Source organism: Melozone crissalis, unplaced genomic scaffold (genome assembly GCF_028551555.1).
Source record: "Melozone crissalis strain CALT ecotype California unplaced genomic scaffold, PUWL_Pcris_2 ptg000017l_1, whole genome shotgun sequence".
NCBI classification, from domain to species: domain Eukaryota; kingdom Metazoa; phylum Chordata; class Aves; order Passeriformes; family Passerellidae; genus Melozone; species Melozone crissalis.
This window is the reverse complement of record NW_026535795.1, coordinates 12,002,263-12,020,018: the sequence shown is the minus strand read 5'-3', so window position 1 is coordinate 12,020,018 and position 17,756 is coordinate 12,002,263. Positions and strand designations below refer to the sequence as shown.

Sequence of the window (17,756 nt, the reverse complement as noted above, 5' to 3'; positions counted from 1 at the left end):
CTTCTTGTTCCAGGGATGTGCACAGACCACTCCTCCTGAAAGCAGAGTCTAAAGCTCAAATACTCCCCAAACACAACCCATTTCTGAGCCAGCAGCAGCCTGGGGATAATTCAGTGCAAATAATCACCCAAAACAGTGGGACAGAAGACAACATGGCAAGATTTGGAGCTGTGGGGTAGCTGAAAGTAACCTCTGGAGCAGGTAAGGGCTGGGCATAGCAGGGCTGCTCAGGAGCTCAGCAGGCAGCTCCACAACACCTCCTCCTTCCACCCCTGTCTCACCACATGCCTCTGGCTCACATCCTTTCATCTCTAGCTGCAAATGAAAGCCCCAGCCTGAGAGCTGACAGAGTCCCTGTGGCAGCTGCACAGCCCCTGCACTGCTCTCAGCAGAGGATTGCTGCCCTGAGCTCATGCCATGAGCACAAATCTCCTGGGTGTCCTCTCCTGCTGCCACCGTCACAGCTACAGTGCAGCACACCATCACTCTCTGCACACAGGGGAGAGAGACAAAGGGTTAGGAAGGAAAAACCTTGCACTGGGCAGAGGAAAATGGCCATCTTGTCCCTAGTGGCTTTGGAAGCTTGCAGCTTGTGAGGGTGGTAAAGGAAGCAGCAGGGAGAGGATCTTGGTAAGGAATAGGAACCATTTTTCAACCACTCACATGGCAACATCAGCAAGGAGGGGTGAAACAGGAACAGGAGTGTTCAGAGAATCACTGAGGTGGTTTTGCACTAGTCAATTTGCTGGTTCTGGCCTGTGATAATAAACCCCCCTCTCATGCCACCAGGAACACACCTGCACTTCCTGGCACAGCTTCTTCTGAGGAGGAGAGTTGCTGCAGGTCCCAGCCGCTCCTACCTCCTCCCTGCCCAGGTGCTTCACCACGATGCACTTTTTCAAAGAGAATCCCCTGTAAAAGGAAGGAGCTGTCACACTGGGCTGCTCAGGGGCTGAGCCAGCCCTTCCTGGGGTTCACAGGCAGCACTGGAGGCAGGGAAGGGGCCTGGAGCTCCTTTTGTTGAGCTGGAGCATTTGCTGCCATGCAAACTCCAGGTACACCATGAATTTCCAATGGCACAAGCCACCGGAACAGCTCAGACAGCAAAAACAGTCTGAGTTTACTGGGGATTTATCAGGTGTGATTCCTGGGGGTCCCACAAGTCTCTCTCCCAGGACACTGCTGTGGAGATTCCTTACAAATCCCAAATTTGCCTGCCTGTGACCAGGAACAACCCCTCCTACCAAGAGATGTTAGTGGCTGCTCCATGCCCTAGGCATGACTGACTGCCTCAGAGGGAGGAAAGGCTTCCAAAGCTTGATTATACATCAAGGAGAGGTGTAGGTGTTTGCCCCCTTCTGAGGGAAAAGACAGCCTACAGAACACTGACAGAATGATCTTATTTCCCTTCAACACTGTTCAGGGTATCAACACATTCTCCACCAGTTAATTCCCAGCTTCAGGACCACTTCTGTCCTCCCAGGTACCTATTTTTACAGACATAAAGATTTAGATTTTCTTAAAGAGTTTGAATTTGTAATGTGCAGACTATCTGCCCTGAATTTCCATGTTTGATCTAACACACAAACCCACACGAGCTACACAGATGCTGTGTCTGTAAGCTTGGCAAAGGCATTTCAGCAGGATTATTTCCCTTTCTGTAATATCTGATGACTGTTTGTGTCAGACCTGCTGCAGAGTCTGCCCACCTATGACAACTCCCACTTGAGGAGCAGATTCTGGCAGCAATGCCCTTTTCTCGAAGGGAATCCAAACTTACTTGTCTACACATTTCTGGATGGCTTCGTCTGCAATCTGCTTCAAGTTGACCAGCTTGTCCCCTCGATAAAAAGCATCTGCAAAACATTGAGGGAAATGTCAGAAGGATTTCCCAGCCAAGGCAGCCTGAGGCAGCTGGAGCAACAAGCAGTTTCAGGAGGGCAGAGCAGACTCATGCACTGGAGTGAGGGGAAGCAAACAGCTGATGGGAAAGCTCTCCTAATGCACCCTTTTATTAGCACAGAGAAACACATGCCAAAAGACATGGAGGAATTCCTTCTCTGGGAGAGGCCCCAGTTTGACCTGGCAAATCTCTTGGGAATATTCTGTGGGAAATAATCCATTGCATCCAGAATACAGACTGCAGTTTAGTGGGTCCTTTTCATGCCATTGGGATTAATAAAAACACTATTTCTTGCACTTTTGGAGAAAACAGCTGGGGAAATGCAGTGGGCTTACATGCAGCTACTGCCACACTCTTGATCTTTTGCATTACAAGGCCAGGAGCTGCAGCAGAAATGTCTTTCAAAGTGGGAAGGGTGGGAATTCTTACATTAGGCCTCCCTCATGATACATCTTGCAAACATCTGGCTGATTTGCAGGAGAAACGTGGATGAGAAGTGTTTGGAAACATTCTATTAGCAGCTGGTGACATCAAGCTTTACAGGACAAACTGAGGGGCTGCTCAGTGTTTGGAGTGGGAAGCAGCATTTGGGCACAGCTACAGCACTGCACCCACTTTGGGAGGCTCAGCTGAGGCACTGGCTTTCTCTCTCCCACTTCCAGGCTTTTAAAATAAAGACCTTTCAGCCAGGCAACAGGAAGAGAGCTGCTCAGACGTGTGTTTTACCTGCTGTGATGAGGAGGGAGCAACTGCAGTCAAGGATCCGCTCACAAAGGGAGTCAGCAGAGAAACCTGCAAACTGCCAGAGAGCACACAGCAGAGTCAGCAAGGACACACAGAAACCCAGCCCACACCCCTCAGCTCCTGCGCTGTTCACCCAAGGCAAATGATTCACCACCAGGCACTGATGCAGAGAGCTGAAGGAGCTCATTGCACAGTTAATGCAGGCCAACAGCAGCATCTTAACTGAGCTTCCATCCATCTCATGGTCAGCACTCATCTTTCCAGCTCCTCTCCCAAAACCAAGAGCTGCTCCCCTCAGAGCTCAGCACCAAGAGCAGCACAAAGAGCTTGTTCCTACCACAATAGAGTGCAGAGCTCCAATCCTGGCACAGGCGAGCATGGCTACGACCAGCTCCACGATCATTGGCAGGTAGATGGAAACCCTGTCTCCTTTCTTCAGCCCTATGGAGGGAAAGTGAACATGGCATTTGTCAAAATGAACATTACATGGCAAAAGAACAGGATATAGAAACAAATCAATTCTTTTAATTCTACGTTTATATGCACACAATAAAGCTTCAGCTGCAATGAGAGCTGAAGCAGCCATGGGTTTTGCCTTTCAAGCACTCTCAGGATCTCTAGCTGGTCAGAGTGACCCCGAGATGGGTTAGAGAGTCTCTTTTCCCAGCCTGGTGGTCAAAGAAGGAGTCAGAGCTCTTCATTTCTGGGTCTCAAGGTTGTTTATTGTATCTTATCTATAAAATTCTTTTCCTGTCCAGCTGAGGTCTGTTCAGCAAGATAGTCCAAGGCACCCTGCCTGCCTCAGAGGCAGTGTTATCTTTTTATACTAAAAACTACATGTACAATATTTACAATTACTTTCTAATACTTATCACTTATGTTAGACAGTGAGTTTCTACTTTAAACTAATCTAAAAGTGCCAACATCACAGCAGAAGATGGAGGTCAAGAAGAAGAAGGAGAAAGGCTGGACACCCCCAGATTCTTCCATCTTGCCTCCTGAACCTTCATTCTAAAAACCTCAAAAATCTATTTTTCATCCTGTGATAAATTCACTATCATTCTACTTAAACTTTCATGGCTTGTAATTCTTCATACAAGGTTGGTAATTGTTTTTTCCAAGGGCTAAATCAAAGGCACAGGGGTCTTGGGCTCTGTGCCAAGGTTTCTGAGCCCCCTGACAGGGTCTTGAATCCTCCAGGGCGGCCAGAGGAATTTCCTGGGTTCTGACAAAGCCCTATGGCTCTTGAGAGATGATAACTAACAATTCATGTTCTCATCTGCCTGCCTGAAGGGAACAGGAAAGTAACCAGAGCCCACTGCTTGTTGGAAAACCCCAGAGCATCATTAAACACTGATTTCTTCCTTGTACAGCTGATATGACCAGCACTGATCAGTTTTCACAGACAGAGCCAGGAATGAATCTGTGCATTGCAGAACAAATTGATGAGAATTACTCAACAGATTGGCAACCACACAAGCAGTGACCCCAATCTCCAAACCCTTGGCCAAATGCCTGCCCTGTATGCAGTGCTCTGCTGCCCCAGCTGTGTACCTTGGCTGCGGAGGACATTGGCAAACTGGCACACTTTGTGCAGCAGCTCACGGTAGGTGATCTTCGCGGAATCCCCAGGTTCATTCCCTTCCCTGGAAAAGCAAGATAATCTTTGTTACTGTGCAGCAGTACAAGGTAAGGGTGACACTGAAAACTGTTCTGGCCAACAAATATGTCCTCACCTGCCCTTCTGAGCATAGAGTAACCAAACTCCAGAAATTCAGTTCTGGACTAATAGTAGGAAAATCAAGTCCAAAGTGCCCAGCCCTGAGTAGATCACTACTGAAAGCAATTGAATGTGTGAAATGGAAATACTGGCACTTTCAGAGAGGCAAGAAGAGTCCAAAGCTCAACAAAGAACCAAAGCTAAGAGTGCACTGGCTCAGGAGCACTCTGGGATTTATGGCATGGCTCTCTGTCTCCTGGGTGCTCATGCCTGCAGATATCTTGGTATGAAACACAGCCCCCAAATACCTGACATCTGATGGGCTGTGATGGGATGCCAAGGCCTGTCTTGTTTTCCAAGGTCATATATAAATACACCCATGTGTGTTTGTCCAGTGTCATGCCTGCTCTGCCTTATTCTCCCTGTGCTCCTCTGTGAACCAACTCCAAGCTCTTGCAGCCCAGGCTCTGATGGGAAGGAGAGCCAAGGGACAGGAATGTCACATCCCCAGGGAAATGATTTGCTACTGAAGTGAAATTTTAATGTGACTCAACACTTCAGCCATGTAAATCAGGTGGCACTCCCAAAGTATCAGGAGATTCAAAAAGAACTTGACATGACTTCACAGTTGAGCAACAGCAGTCTCCTACACTCTGGAACGACACAGACACTTTGCAGGTCTCTCCAAGGCAGCCAGCACAGAAACTCCAGTGATCCATAGATGAATAAAGGTATCACATCACTCTCAGCTGCCAGTGCTTCTGAAAAGTGTCCCCTCAGTGTGTGCAGCCAAATGAAAAGCACCACTGGTGCTGGGGAGAGGCCAGGAAGCACTTCCATGCCATGTGCTCCCTCAGGATTGCAGCCAGGTTCTGCCTAGCTCTGAAACAGAAACTTCACCACTTCAACATGTCAAACAGAGCACTCCAAAACTTAGTATGGAATTCTAGCAAAACCACTTCTCCCAGCAATACAAACTGCAGGAAGGCTTCTGGGATGCAGAAATGCATAAAGCAACACCCTAATTTCCCAAGCAGTGCTGTAAATCATGTCATTCTGTGCCAACACACCAGTGACTACATACTCCAATGACAGACATGGCTCTGGTGGAGAAACCACAGGAACTGGGAGAGCCTCACTGATACAAGCTCTGCTCCCGCCTCATGTAGAACAGGGGTTTCAAAACTGGTGGCTACACCTGGATCATCATTTGTGCAGCTGCTGCTTACACACTTGCCTTATCCCTCCTGACTCCCAGTTACACTCCTGGCTTCACAGTGCTCTGCAGCAACTGGAACCATGGATACCTGCACTGGCACAGAACTGACAGGGAATCTTCCCACCACTGGCTGCTGAAAGGGTGATTCCCTGCTTGATATTTTATGCAAGTTTGGCCCCTTCTAAGAGCAAAAGGGAGAGACACAAGAATACAAAGCTAAAGCAAAGTGTGGGAATGTGAACCAGTGTCCAAGGCAGGCAGCTCAGCCTTGACATCCCAGCACTTTCCTCACTTTTTCCCATCACAGCCAGAAGCACCACTTTGAGCTAAATGACATATGAAACTGTTAGTCAAGGTCCTTACAGCAGGACTCTCAGCTAGGAAAGGGAAACCAGGAAATCAGTTTCCCTTTTTCATTCTGTTACTTGAGGTCAAGGATGCAAGAGCTGATTCCAGTGCTGGGCTGAGCAGCTGTAACTGATCTGGCTCACAGCAACAGCATCTGCCTCTGCTGGGTCTGGCTGCACACTGAGTGCCTTCCCTCACCATCCAGCTTTTCCTTTGTGCACCTACATCAAGGCTGGTGCTGTGCAAACCTGCTTGTGTCCAGATGTACAGCATCACTGTGTGTGCAGCTCTCCCCTCAGCCATGAGCCTTGCTATGGAATAGCTCTTCAAAGGCAATTATAATGCTTCCAAATGCAAGCTGGAGCATCCCAGCCCACTAATCCCTCACCTGAAGGTCACTGGGGTCTGCTGGGCACCACAGGCAGGCCCTGTGCAAGCAGCCCCCAGCTCAATAAACAGGGCAGGAGGAAGGATGTCCCTTTGTCCATGCTCCAGCCCAGGAAAGGATCTAATTACAGCCTTTACTAAGAGAGGAACACATTAGGAGGAAAGGCTATCACAGGCTGCCCAGTGTGCTATTTGGGGGCTGAGCAGCCAAGGGGAGAGGCAGCCAGGTCAGCCAAGCTGTGGTTCTCAGGGGAGCTGCCCTGCACACGGTGCCCATGAGGGACACAGAGCTGCCCTGAGCCACCCGGCACGAGGCACTGCTGGGACATTCCTGCTCTCCCTGCACAAGAGGCACATCCCAAACACGCCAGGTCCTCCTCCTTGGCAGCATTTTGGAGGGGCATTCAGGCCAAGGAATGTACCCAGGCTAGTCCTAAGGCCTCTTGCATAAGGCACTGCAGGAAAAGCACAGAGCAGACTCAAAGAGAAGTTAAAACTTTTACAAGGATTTTCTGGGGTTTTTCAAAGTCCTTTCCATCCATTTGTGTGACTGCAAAACAGCTCCTCTACCACCAGCAGGGCAAACCTCAGGCTTCAGATTTTAAGAAGAGCTTTTGTTCAATGGGAAACAAACCATGTCCTTGTTTCTACAGGACAAGATGCCTCCTTTCAATGCATCTCCAGTCAAGGCCTCGAGCAGTCTCCCAAGAGCAGGCAATTGTTTTACGTATCCAAGCCTCTGAAAATAGTCTGGAGTGCCCACAGCTGTACTCAGTGGGCTACAGCAGCACTCAGGCTGCTCAGGACTCTGCTCTGGCACAAAAGCCCAGTGAATGATGGATTTTAGACAGAGCATTTAAAGGAATGCCCACTTACAAGCTATTGAAGGCTCTCTGCATCAAAACCGAGCCTGTAAACTCATGGCATCCATCTTCTGCCAGCAGCACCTTCCCAACAATGCCCTTCTGACATCAGCAAGAGCTGTCAGCCCTGAGTATCTCACATGGGCTCCCCTGGCCAAATTCAACTGAAAAAGAAATAAAACTGCAAAAATAAACCTCACTCTTCTGAAAACAGTGCCACCTCCGCAGTTCTAACCCCACCAAATCCAACACTCCCCAAAAACATTTTTTTTTAAGATGTATTGGTGAAAATAGGTGGCAGCAGCACTGCTGTGATTGTTCATGTGCAATCTGTGCTCTAACAGCAAGGCTTCTTCTGAAAGGAAAATCCAATTCTCAGCTCCCCAAACATCCCAGATACATCATTAGATGAAATACATGGTGAAGCATAGTGAGTCTGACTTTTTTTTTATCTTCAAACCAAGTCCTACATTTAGCAACTGTATTCCAAAATTTTACAGTATCATCTGGCTCATGGCAGGAATGCATTTGAGATTTTTAGCACTTGAGAAGCCTGTGTTTTACATATTGCATGTTGTGTGAATTCTCAGCTGGAAAAAGACAAGTTTGGCCATATGGAATACATAAGGAAGAAATTCTTCCTGTGAGGGTGGGCAGGCCCTGGCACAGGGTGCCCAGAGAAGATGTGGCTGCCCCTGGAACCCTGGCAGTGTCCCAGACCAGGCTGGACAGGGCTTGGAGCAACCTGGGATGGTGGAAGGTGTCCCTGCCCATAGCAGACAGTAGAACTAGATGACCTCTAAGGTCCCTTCCAACCAACCCATTCTGACTCTAAGATCTCCACTGAACCAGCCACTGACTCAGTAAGTTCTTTAACTAAACACACAGATGCACAACTGGAGGCCCTCTGAGGCAGGTCTTCTCCTAAAAATTGTGATTTGTTAAAAAAGTTAAGTTTCCTGCAAAGACGAGAGTTTTGTATCTGCCTGCAGCCAATCCCTGCCAGGGCCAGATACACCAAGGGCATTGGGCACCACCACCACTGCAGTGTGGAGGATGGCAGTGCCCAGCTCTGCTCAAAACAGACCCCTGTCAGCATATGAAAGGCAGCCCAGGCCCTGCAGAGCTCTTACCCTCCTGTTCCCTTCTGCCAGCAGTTAAAACAAGGAGCTGCCCCTCCAGAGCAGATGCTGTGACACACACAAAGCCCCATGGCACCGACCCTGCCAGCGTCCCAGCAAGGAACAATTGCATGGAGAAGTCACACGGGCAGGGGAGGGAGAAAAAAAACAGGTGGGAAAGCTGAACATCTGTCACCTCTGTGGCACTGCCACACTTACAGGGGGCTCACTGACTGCCTGCTCAGCTGGGAGTTTGACCTTGGAGGTGCAGAGCCACAGAACTGTTTCACCTGATGCCCAGGGAGTAAATCAAGGTTAAGCTTCCCTGTTAGAACCACCACGCAGGTGAGCAAGTGATTTAGTGCTGTACCCACACAGTGTGGTAGGGAAGGTGGTTTGCAGGAACAGGCAAGGTGGTCTGCAGGAACAGGCAAGCATTTCTGCAGAGCCCCACTGGCTCAAGCACTGACCCTGTGGAGCAGTCAGGGATGCAGAGCAGCAGTTGGGAGAGGGATGCTGTGCCCAGATGCTCTCCTGGATATTTGCACCAAAGCAGGCTCAGAAGTTACTATGCTCTGCCAGGCACCACAGCTGACTGCAGGACTTTCCAAAGCATGGTCTGCTTCACCCACCCATCACCTAACCAAGTGAGCTGTGCCCATCTCAGCTGTAGGGTGGCAAACACAAGGGAGGCACAGGAACTCAATGGCCATGGGGACACACACTTCCCAGAGCAAGCAGACCCAAACAGACCAAGCAAAGCTGACCTGGAAATGAATCACCAACACTGTTTGGTTCTTCTCTTTCACCACATTTCTAAAGAAAAGTTATTTGCATTATTTGAATAACAGATGACTACAACTCCCTAGGCAAAGCTGCCCCAGCATTGGCACAGAGCAGCAGGAAGCACAGGTTGCATCAGTGGCAATTACAGTTTTCAAAGGAATTGAGGATGACTATTGTGGTTTACAAGGGCTACAACACCATGGAGAAGGTGATGTACAGGAGAAAAGGAGGAAATGAAGCCAAGCAAGTGAAGTGTTCAAAGTTTTCAAGATCTGCCAGAGCATCTGCAGATCCACACAGTCAGAAACAGAAAATCACCAACCAAACCAACCTAAGGACAAAGCCAAAGCCTTCCTGATCCCTGGAAATGCTCCCACTGAGGACCAAAGGGGCTGCAGATCATTTAGGTTTCCCCTCTAAGCTCCTGTGAACACATCACTCACTCCCTTTTTGCAAACAACAACGGCTTTAAACTGAAAGAGAATAGGTTTAGATTGGATTTTAGGAAGAAATTCTTCCCTGTGAGGGTGGGCAGGCCCTGGCACAGGGTGCCCAGAGAAGCTGGGGCTGCTCCATTCCTGGCAGTGCCCAAGGCCAGGCTGGACAGGGTTTGGAGCACCCTGGGATGGTGGACGTTGTTCCTGCCCATGGCAGGGGGTGAAACAAGATGAGCTTTAATGTCCTTTCCAATCCAAACCATTCTGTGACTGAATAAAAGCAGCAACCCAAAGTTACCAAGCACAGGTGGGGGGCACCTAAAAGATAAATTTTCAGAGCACAGCAAACCATCTCAAAGCTACCAGGTCTCATTTTCTGATTGGCAGAGATGTGATGGCAAGCCACAGAGCAATTTTTTTTAATGCAGGACAAAGGTTCTGCATTTTACCAACTGGAAAGCACCCTTAAGAAAACACTGATTCCCAGTTTGGAAAAGGTGTTGTAAGAGGGAAAGAAGCCTTTATCAGATAATGCCATGTCACAGGAACAATTCACACAGTGGGGAACCACAGAGAGGCTCAATGATATCAAAGGTCTTTTCCAATGTGGTTAATTGTGTGATTCTGTGACTCCAGCAGAGCAGAGATGGGGACTGTGGGAATGTCTGCCCTAGAACATCTCTGTTGCCATCTAAACTAAAACATGCTAGGAGCCCAAAATCCCTTCTAAACATGGAACCAAATGCATCATGAGAGATCTCCAGCTCCTGCTTCACCAGCAGCCTGTCCCCAGAGCAGGGTACAGGGGAAAGGAAGGAATTTTCCTGCTGTGGTGACAGCTCTTCACGTGCAAGGTCACCAGGGGCGGCCAGGAGGGCTCTTGGGCTTCCTGATCCGTTCCACATCCAGAATTAGAGCAGCCAAAATGCCAGGCAGAGCTGGGCCAGCCAGGCTGCTGCCATGTGGAGAATGTGCTCACGTGTGAGCCCCCGGCGTGCGCAGCCACTGTGGTGACAGCTGCTCACACACCTCCTGCCACGGCTGTTCCCAGGACAGCCCCAAAAACTGCTGCCTGAAAAGGCTCTGCCTGGACACATCTTGGTTTCTCAGGAGCAACAGCAGGCAAAACTGAAAAATAAATAGGATTTCTCCCCATGCCGCAGCCTTGCTTATGTCATTTGAGAGAGGAATGGCACTCGAGTAAAGACAGCCTTTAAAATCTGTTTTTGAGAAAATAGAAACATGAAGCTGAACATTGAAACATGAAGTTTGGGGAGAGCAGCTGTGCAAGATAATCAGAAAAAGACACCCTTTCATCAGGAAAAACATTATGGTATTTGCATGGATTGTTCAATAGGGAAATGCTCTTAACTGCACCAACAGATGGGTCTGCAGCAGGTCTGCAAAAAACCTGCATGAAAACATTTCATAATAATGGGGCAGACTGCCCAGCCCTGCCCATGCTTAACGTCACCATCTCCCACTGCAGTAATGCAGAATTCCCAAAGGAGTTCTGGGAAGCCTGAGGTTCCTTGAGCAGCAAGTTTACCAGAAAGCTCAACCCCACCATCACCACGCTTAAATCCTCTTGCATCACACCACGGATCAAGAAAGAAGAAGTTGTGTAATGACAGAGCTCAGCTTGGGAGGGGCTGGTGAAAAGGTTTTCCTAGTGTGTTCAGAAATATCTGGCAGCACTGAGAGAACATTGTTGAGAAAACCTGGGAACAGAAAGCCCAGGGAAAGGAAGAATCTTACCAGTTTAATGCCATCACTTCCTAAATCCACACAGTTGACTCTGACTACTGCATTAGAACCATCCATCAGTTTTCCCCTCCAGTGTCCCCCATACACTTAGGTATGGCCTAACAAAGCTCTGCTCTCAAATCATGTCTGAGCCAACCCATCCCAACTTAAAGTTGATCATGCATCTAGCATGAACAGGCTCTTATTGCTGTTATGAAACTCAAACCAGCTGTGTCAAAGCAGAAGCCCTGTGCTCTACAGGGAACAATGTTCTGTGTTCCTCCAGCCCAACTGACTCCAAAACAGGCACTATGTATTTTACAGAACAGCCAAAATGGAGCTTATTTCCACAGGGATACTGGGTCACCATCTGCTCTTTGACCAAGGAATCAATCCTTTACTTACCTTTACAAACAGATACATGGACACACAGCCTACAAAGCAAACACCCAGTACCCTGCATAGCTGTTACTGTCCCATAGGAAAACCACATCCATCTTTCTGTCCTTCCATCTCATTAAATACATTCCCAGCTGCTGTTTGTATCTGCAGCCTTTCAGAAGCTGAACAAATACCAGATGCATCTAAAGAAATAATATTTATCTTGTGCAGCCCAACCACTGTTCACTCGGCCATACCCTGAGTGATCCTACACCACAGAACCCAGACAGAGGTGGACACTGCTCCAAAACCACTCCTTATTTATCAACCTGCCAAAATTCCCTCTAGTTATCCCACTCATGCCAGGCTATGCCCTAAAATCTACTTCAAGCCCCTTTCTTTAGGCAGTGGGATGCTCAGACATCTCTAAAGGAACCAACACCTCCCAGTGCTGCTGGTTCATCAGCCAACATGGGCAGGCGAACTCAATGCCATGGGATTTGTACACTCTGTGCTCACACCTGAGAGCCAGAACACCCCAGGGAAGAGTTCTGGGGAACACAGGATCAACAGCAGCCAGGAAATCCCTCTTCAAGGGAAATGTAGTCTCACCCTGACTCATTTGACAAGATAAGTCATTTTACAAGTCATACAGACCACATGTAAATACCCTGGTGATGGTGTCAGCAGCCCCTCTGTGCTGATGGGCTCAGCAAGGAGAATTTGCTCTCTGTGGCTTCATAATTTTCCTACTTGCTTGATACCGAGTAACCACCATGTCAAGAAGAAAAGCATTAACTCTTACTTTCTGAAGTACTTTAAAACACAAGAAAACAACCAGTGGAGAAAAACAACAGCTTTTGGCCTATTTTATTTAGGGGAGAGGTTTTTTCAAGCAAATTTTAATTAGTTTTTTAAAAACAAAATAATCATATAGCGTTGCAACAGAGATCATGTGCAAGACTGACCCAGCACATCAGAGTTTGGCTGCCCTCAGCCAGCACTTGTAACCCTATCAGCCAAAACCACTGAATGCTGCAGAAGAATATGTGAGTTTGACAGTAGAGGAAACATTTTAGATGTTTACCATCAGTTGGGTTTTCAAATGAGCATGGACTATTTTTACCAGTCCAGTGGGAGTAGGGCTTATATTCAGTACAAAACAGCTGATTGCTTGTTTAAACAATTTACACTTGGGCTGTTGAACACACCCTGGATGAAGCTTCTGTAAGTAAAATAATCAACAAGCTGTCTGCCGCTGGGAAATGCCCCATTTTGGGAAATAGATGCATCCCTGGTGAGAACATTCTGCCAGATTTTGTAGAGCTTCTAGAAACACAGAAAGCCAGGCAAGGCAATTTCAATGGAGGTTCAAACAATATCCATGAAGGGCATGGGAGGAAATTAAGCTTTCAATCAGATTTTTGGTGGACATTTCAATTTCATGCATGATAAACCTCCAGAGGTGGAGGCCAGGTGTCACCTGCTGGAATGTCATCTAGAAGATGGTCAGTGGCAACAGGAATGGAAACCATGCTTCACTATCACAGAATGAATCATAAAATGAATGGTCTGGGTTGGAAGAGACCTTAAAGACAATCTGGTTCCATGGGCATGGACACCTGCCACTAGACCAGGTTGCTACAAGCTCTGTCCAACCTGGCCTTGACCCCGGGAATGGGACAGCCACAGTTTCTCTGGGCACTATCAGGTAGCTAGGTGTGACAAAGCAAGCAGGAAGGCCCTCAACTTCCTTGAGGGATTCCCCTGAACAAGGGAGGTGATATCTATGAAAATGTATTAATGGCAAACTGCCAGCGCTCACAATTTCTTACCGCACCTCATTACGACATTTCCAAGTGATGTGCAGAAATGCAAACAGAGAACTGAAACCCTGCTCCAAAAGGGGGGAGGTGAGAGCTCTTGTGAAACCACTGCCCATCAACACTCCAGCCCAGGAGCTCTGGGCACAGAGTCCCCCAGGCACAGCAAGTGCAGCAACCCACCAGAAAATGCCATGCTTTGAACGAGCACCCACTCACACCTCTTTTGGCAAAGCCTGAGCATTTTGTCCCCTACTTGGAGCAAGTCTCACCCACGTGTAGCTGGAGTCCTTGTCACTGCTGCTCCATTCAGGGTGCCAAGGGAGAACACACAAGCCATTCACACAGCTAAAATAATCAGGTTTTCTAGTCCAACGAGCAAACTGAAGGCTCTGATCTTCCGTGTCCTGAATCCATACAGAAGTTCACCATCCTCTCTGTCCATGAACTCCATTTATCCACTGCAAGTTTCAACTCTCCAGCCAATATTTGTAATATGCCATCACTGCACAACCACAGTGCCCCTCCCTAAAGCGACCAAGTATTTTTAAAACATATCCAGTTGTTTGCAACAGCTGCCAGCAGAATAAGACAAAAGTTTCACAGACATGAGAAAATCCAGGTGCCATTTTCTGTGCACACCCACCCCTCATACTGCCCCAGGTAGTTATTGTAACAACCACAGCCCCAGAACCACGCAGAAAGGCAGCACTGCACAAAACCAACATTTTCAGCTAGGACTCTAGATTCTGCACAAATTATTAAATCCCTCATGCTGTATCTAGAGAGCTGTCAGAGCAGTGAGGAGGATGAGGAAAAAGTACTAAATAACATAAAAATTGTAACTGGTGTCATTTACACAGCAGCATTGCACTTGTGCTCACAGCAGCTCAGCCAAGAGTCTCTCAGACTAAACTGAAGTACCATGTTGGGTAAGAACCATGGCTGATGTTTGGCCTCCAGGTGCAAGAGCAGCAGGAGGTGCTGTTTCTGGAGCACGTCAGCCTGGCCACCACCAGCAATTCTGTTTCAGCACTGCCCTTGGCAGTCCTGCTGCTGACCCCAAAGAGTGTCCACTGAAAGTGAGGAAGCAAAGGGCAAGGCTAAAGCAGCTCCATAAAAACACTGTTCTTCCAGGCACACTTGAACTACTTTCCTGAACAATTTTTTGTGGGAAACCTCCCCAAGGTGGTGTGAAAAGAGCCATCTCTGCATGCTCAGTGCCACCGGCCTCGTGCTCCGGCAGTCTGCCAGCAGCTCCAGCACCTCTCCCAGTGACCCTGTTCCACTGCACCCCCAGGGATACAAGTCAGATTTACTGGTTCCCAGGACCCTCCCCATTGCCCTCTCTGGGCGAAGGGGGACTGGCAACCTCCCAGCCCTTGGCACTGCAGCCTTTTGTAAACACCACCAGTATACCCTGGCCAGCAGCTCTGCAATTCCACATTCAAGTTCCTGCCCCTATCTGGGGCACATGCCATTTAATCCTGGGCACTTATGGACATCCCACTTGTTTATCTGGTCCAATACTTCCTGGATAATCCCTTGGATTTATATGGATGGATGCTGTATCCCTGCCAGAAGCAGCTACTAAAGGTTTCTGAGCAAAAGGCTGGAAAGAAACAGATCCAACAAAACTCAAATGAAAGCTGCTCCCCTGATTCAAGGCAGCTGAGCTGCTCTCCCAGGCAGGACAGGTTAAACAACCCCTGTTCTCACTGCTTTGCCATGGAGCAACCACCCAAGTGCTACCAGAGTGCCTTCTCTCTTAACAGATTTGACTCAACAGAGAAGAAAAATCCCACTCTGTCTCCAGAAGCAGGATTATGTGGTATTTGAGCTCAGCAAAAACTACTTCCAGAGGATATCTTCAATAATGTGGAATGCCCTCCCATGGAGGCACATGTCCAGGGGTGCTTCTGAATGGGCAAAACCACAGGAGACCACAGGCACCGGGTAATCAAGTGTCACCAAGCTTTAATATCTGTCCCCTTCCTTCCTTGCACTGCAGAGCAGAATGACAGCATTTGCCAGCTCCCTGCTCCTGCCCTGCCTGGCATCCTGGGATGCAAGAGGCTCTGCAAAGCAGGAATGGAGCTTGAGATCTCCAAAACATCAAACTTATCACCCTTCCCTGCATCTCCCTGCAAACCAGCTAGTGTACCTGACAGGGATGAGTCAAGTTCTGCTTTCAAGTCAGTCCTTGCAACGGAAAAACAACTTCCAGTGACTCTGAGCATGCCAAGTGCCTGAGCACCACAGTGCTCAATCTGCTGACTCACAGCATCCAGGAAAGCACACCCCACATGTGCCTGAAGGAGGCAGTTTGCTGTTCTCAGATATTTATCTCATCCTTTTGGCACAACCACTCACCTGGGAACTACCTTGGAGATTCCACTAGTAATGAACAGAATGGAGGATGCAGCGTATAAAGTACAACAGAAACACTTAGGACAGAAGAACCTCAGGATATGACAGGGGAAAATGGGTCTCAGCACACACACACAGAGCCCTTGGTTACAAGTTTTAGATCACAATCCCTGTGTCTGCCTGCCCCTCACGCCGAAGTGACAACCTCAAACCCTTAAGCAGCATCACCATGCTGCCCTGGAGCAGCATCTTCTTTGTATCTCATCTGCACCCTAGAGCAGGGAATTCAGAGCAATTACATGAAATCAGTTAATTTTAAACCCATCATGACCTTGCTCCAAACAGCCACAGCCAAAGTTAGAGACTCCATCCACCTAGGGAGAGAGGTCAGGGAGCTACACCTGGGGAGAAGCTGTGAGTCCTTCCTGTCCCAGCCTGTACTTCATAAATAAGTGTCCACAGACAGTGGCGGCTTGCACTACCACACCATGCTGCTTGGTGACTGCCCAGATCTGGGAGAGGAAAAATTTCAAAGAAGCCAGGAAAGCACATGCCTTGACATGCCTGAGGTACTACACTACTCCCTGTTTTAATATCCCATGTTTCTATTGATGCTCCCCCCACTCCTGCACTACCCACACAGCTCAGTCATCCCCACAACACAGGGATATTTTTTTCCCTTTTGGAGGGATGAGAAATGCTGTCTGAAACTCCCAGTTTTGTCACCCTCTCCCACACTGGCAGATTTCAAAGCCCACCAGAAAAGAACTACACTTTCTGTGATGGAATCTACAACTATCATTGCCCTTGAAGAAGGTACGAGATTTACAGCTTCATAAAATACTAATATATTCAATGTAATTTATTACCTATTTTAGGTGCACATAATGTACCTGATTTCCAGAAGCAGAGCATTGTAGTGTTCAGCAGTGCTTCTAAACTAATTAATATCTGCCAAAACCAACAATCTATCTCATCTCTGGTGCTCTCATCACCAGAATAGCATTGAAAGAGGCTGCATCACTGGAAGGGTAACAAGTCATGCAGGAAGTTACCAAAGAATTGAATGGTCAGTTTGACACAGGATGATCCAAAATCCTGGAGCCAGTGGGAGCAGCAGAGCCAACTGCATCATGAAGAAGCCCTTGGAAAGGCTGGGTGATAACAGCCAGAATACTCTGCCACAGCATCTGTGCATATGACAGATGTGTGAGGCTGGTTTGTACCTTTTATTCTTTTTTAAACATGCTCTCATAGTTGTTTGGTTTTTTCTTATAGAAATATTTATAGGAAGAAACCTCAAGGCTACAAGGCCCTAAATCTATGATTACATTTTAAAGTCAAATCATATAAAGAAACCCAAACCAAACAAACCACACCTCCTAATTCTATATTTGCATGTCCTGTTTGTTCTAGGCCCAGAAGAGGAACCTTAGGCACTTATTATTTTGTTAAACAAAGTTCCAATAAGCTCTGGCAGCCTTTACTATCTTTATTGCTCCTTTCTAGATGTGCAATGTCATATGCCAATAAAAATAAAAGCAGAAGGTGAATACATTCTCCCAGAGATAGCAGAAGCCAGGAGCACTGGCCAAGCCCCATCTCCTTGGTTAGAGGGACTCTAAAAACAAAGCTCTACCTCCTGCCCCTGCCCCTGGTCCCACCAGGCACTACCAGCACTGCAGCTGGGATAACTGGTTTGAGAAACAGAGGCACAGGTTACACATAAAACAGGTCTCATCCAAATACCTTCACACCCCAGGGTCTAATTAGAGAGTTTTGCAATAGGTGGCATTTTTTTTTTAATTCCCTCATGGTTATATTTTTACCTCTACAGGCTGCCTAGGCTGAAGTTTATATGAGATTATCAACAGACACTTCAGCACAGAACTAAGGGGTGTCCAAGTG

The 17,756-nt window shown here is 47.8% G+C and overlaps 1 protein-coding gene across 1 annotated transcript in view; it reads right to left on the bottom strand.

Annotated features, from left to right (window-relative positions):
- Nucleotides 1-17,756, bottom strand: part of ACSS2 (acyl-CoA synthetase short chain family member 2) — a 31,613-nt gene that overhangs the window by 10,481 nt on the left and 3,376 nt on the right. The window contains exons 3-7 of the mRNA XM_054274917.1: nucleotides 4,202-4,293; nucleotides 2,985-3,088; nucleotides 2,630-2,702; nucleotides 1,781-1,856; nucleotides 798-912 (exon numbers count right to left, since the gene is read on the bottom strand). Of these exons, the coding sequence (XP_054130892.1) occupies nucleotides 798-912; nucleotides 1,781-1,856; nucleotides 2,630-2,702; nucleotides 2,985-3,088; nucleotides 4,202-4,293 (460 nt within the window). The remainder of the gene's footprint in view (nucleotides 1-797; nucleotides 913-1,780; nucleotides 1,857-2,629; nucleotides 2,703-2,984; nucleotides 3,089-4,201; nucleotides 4,294-17,756) is intronic.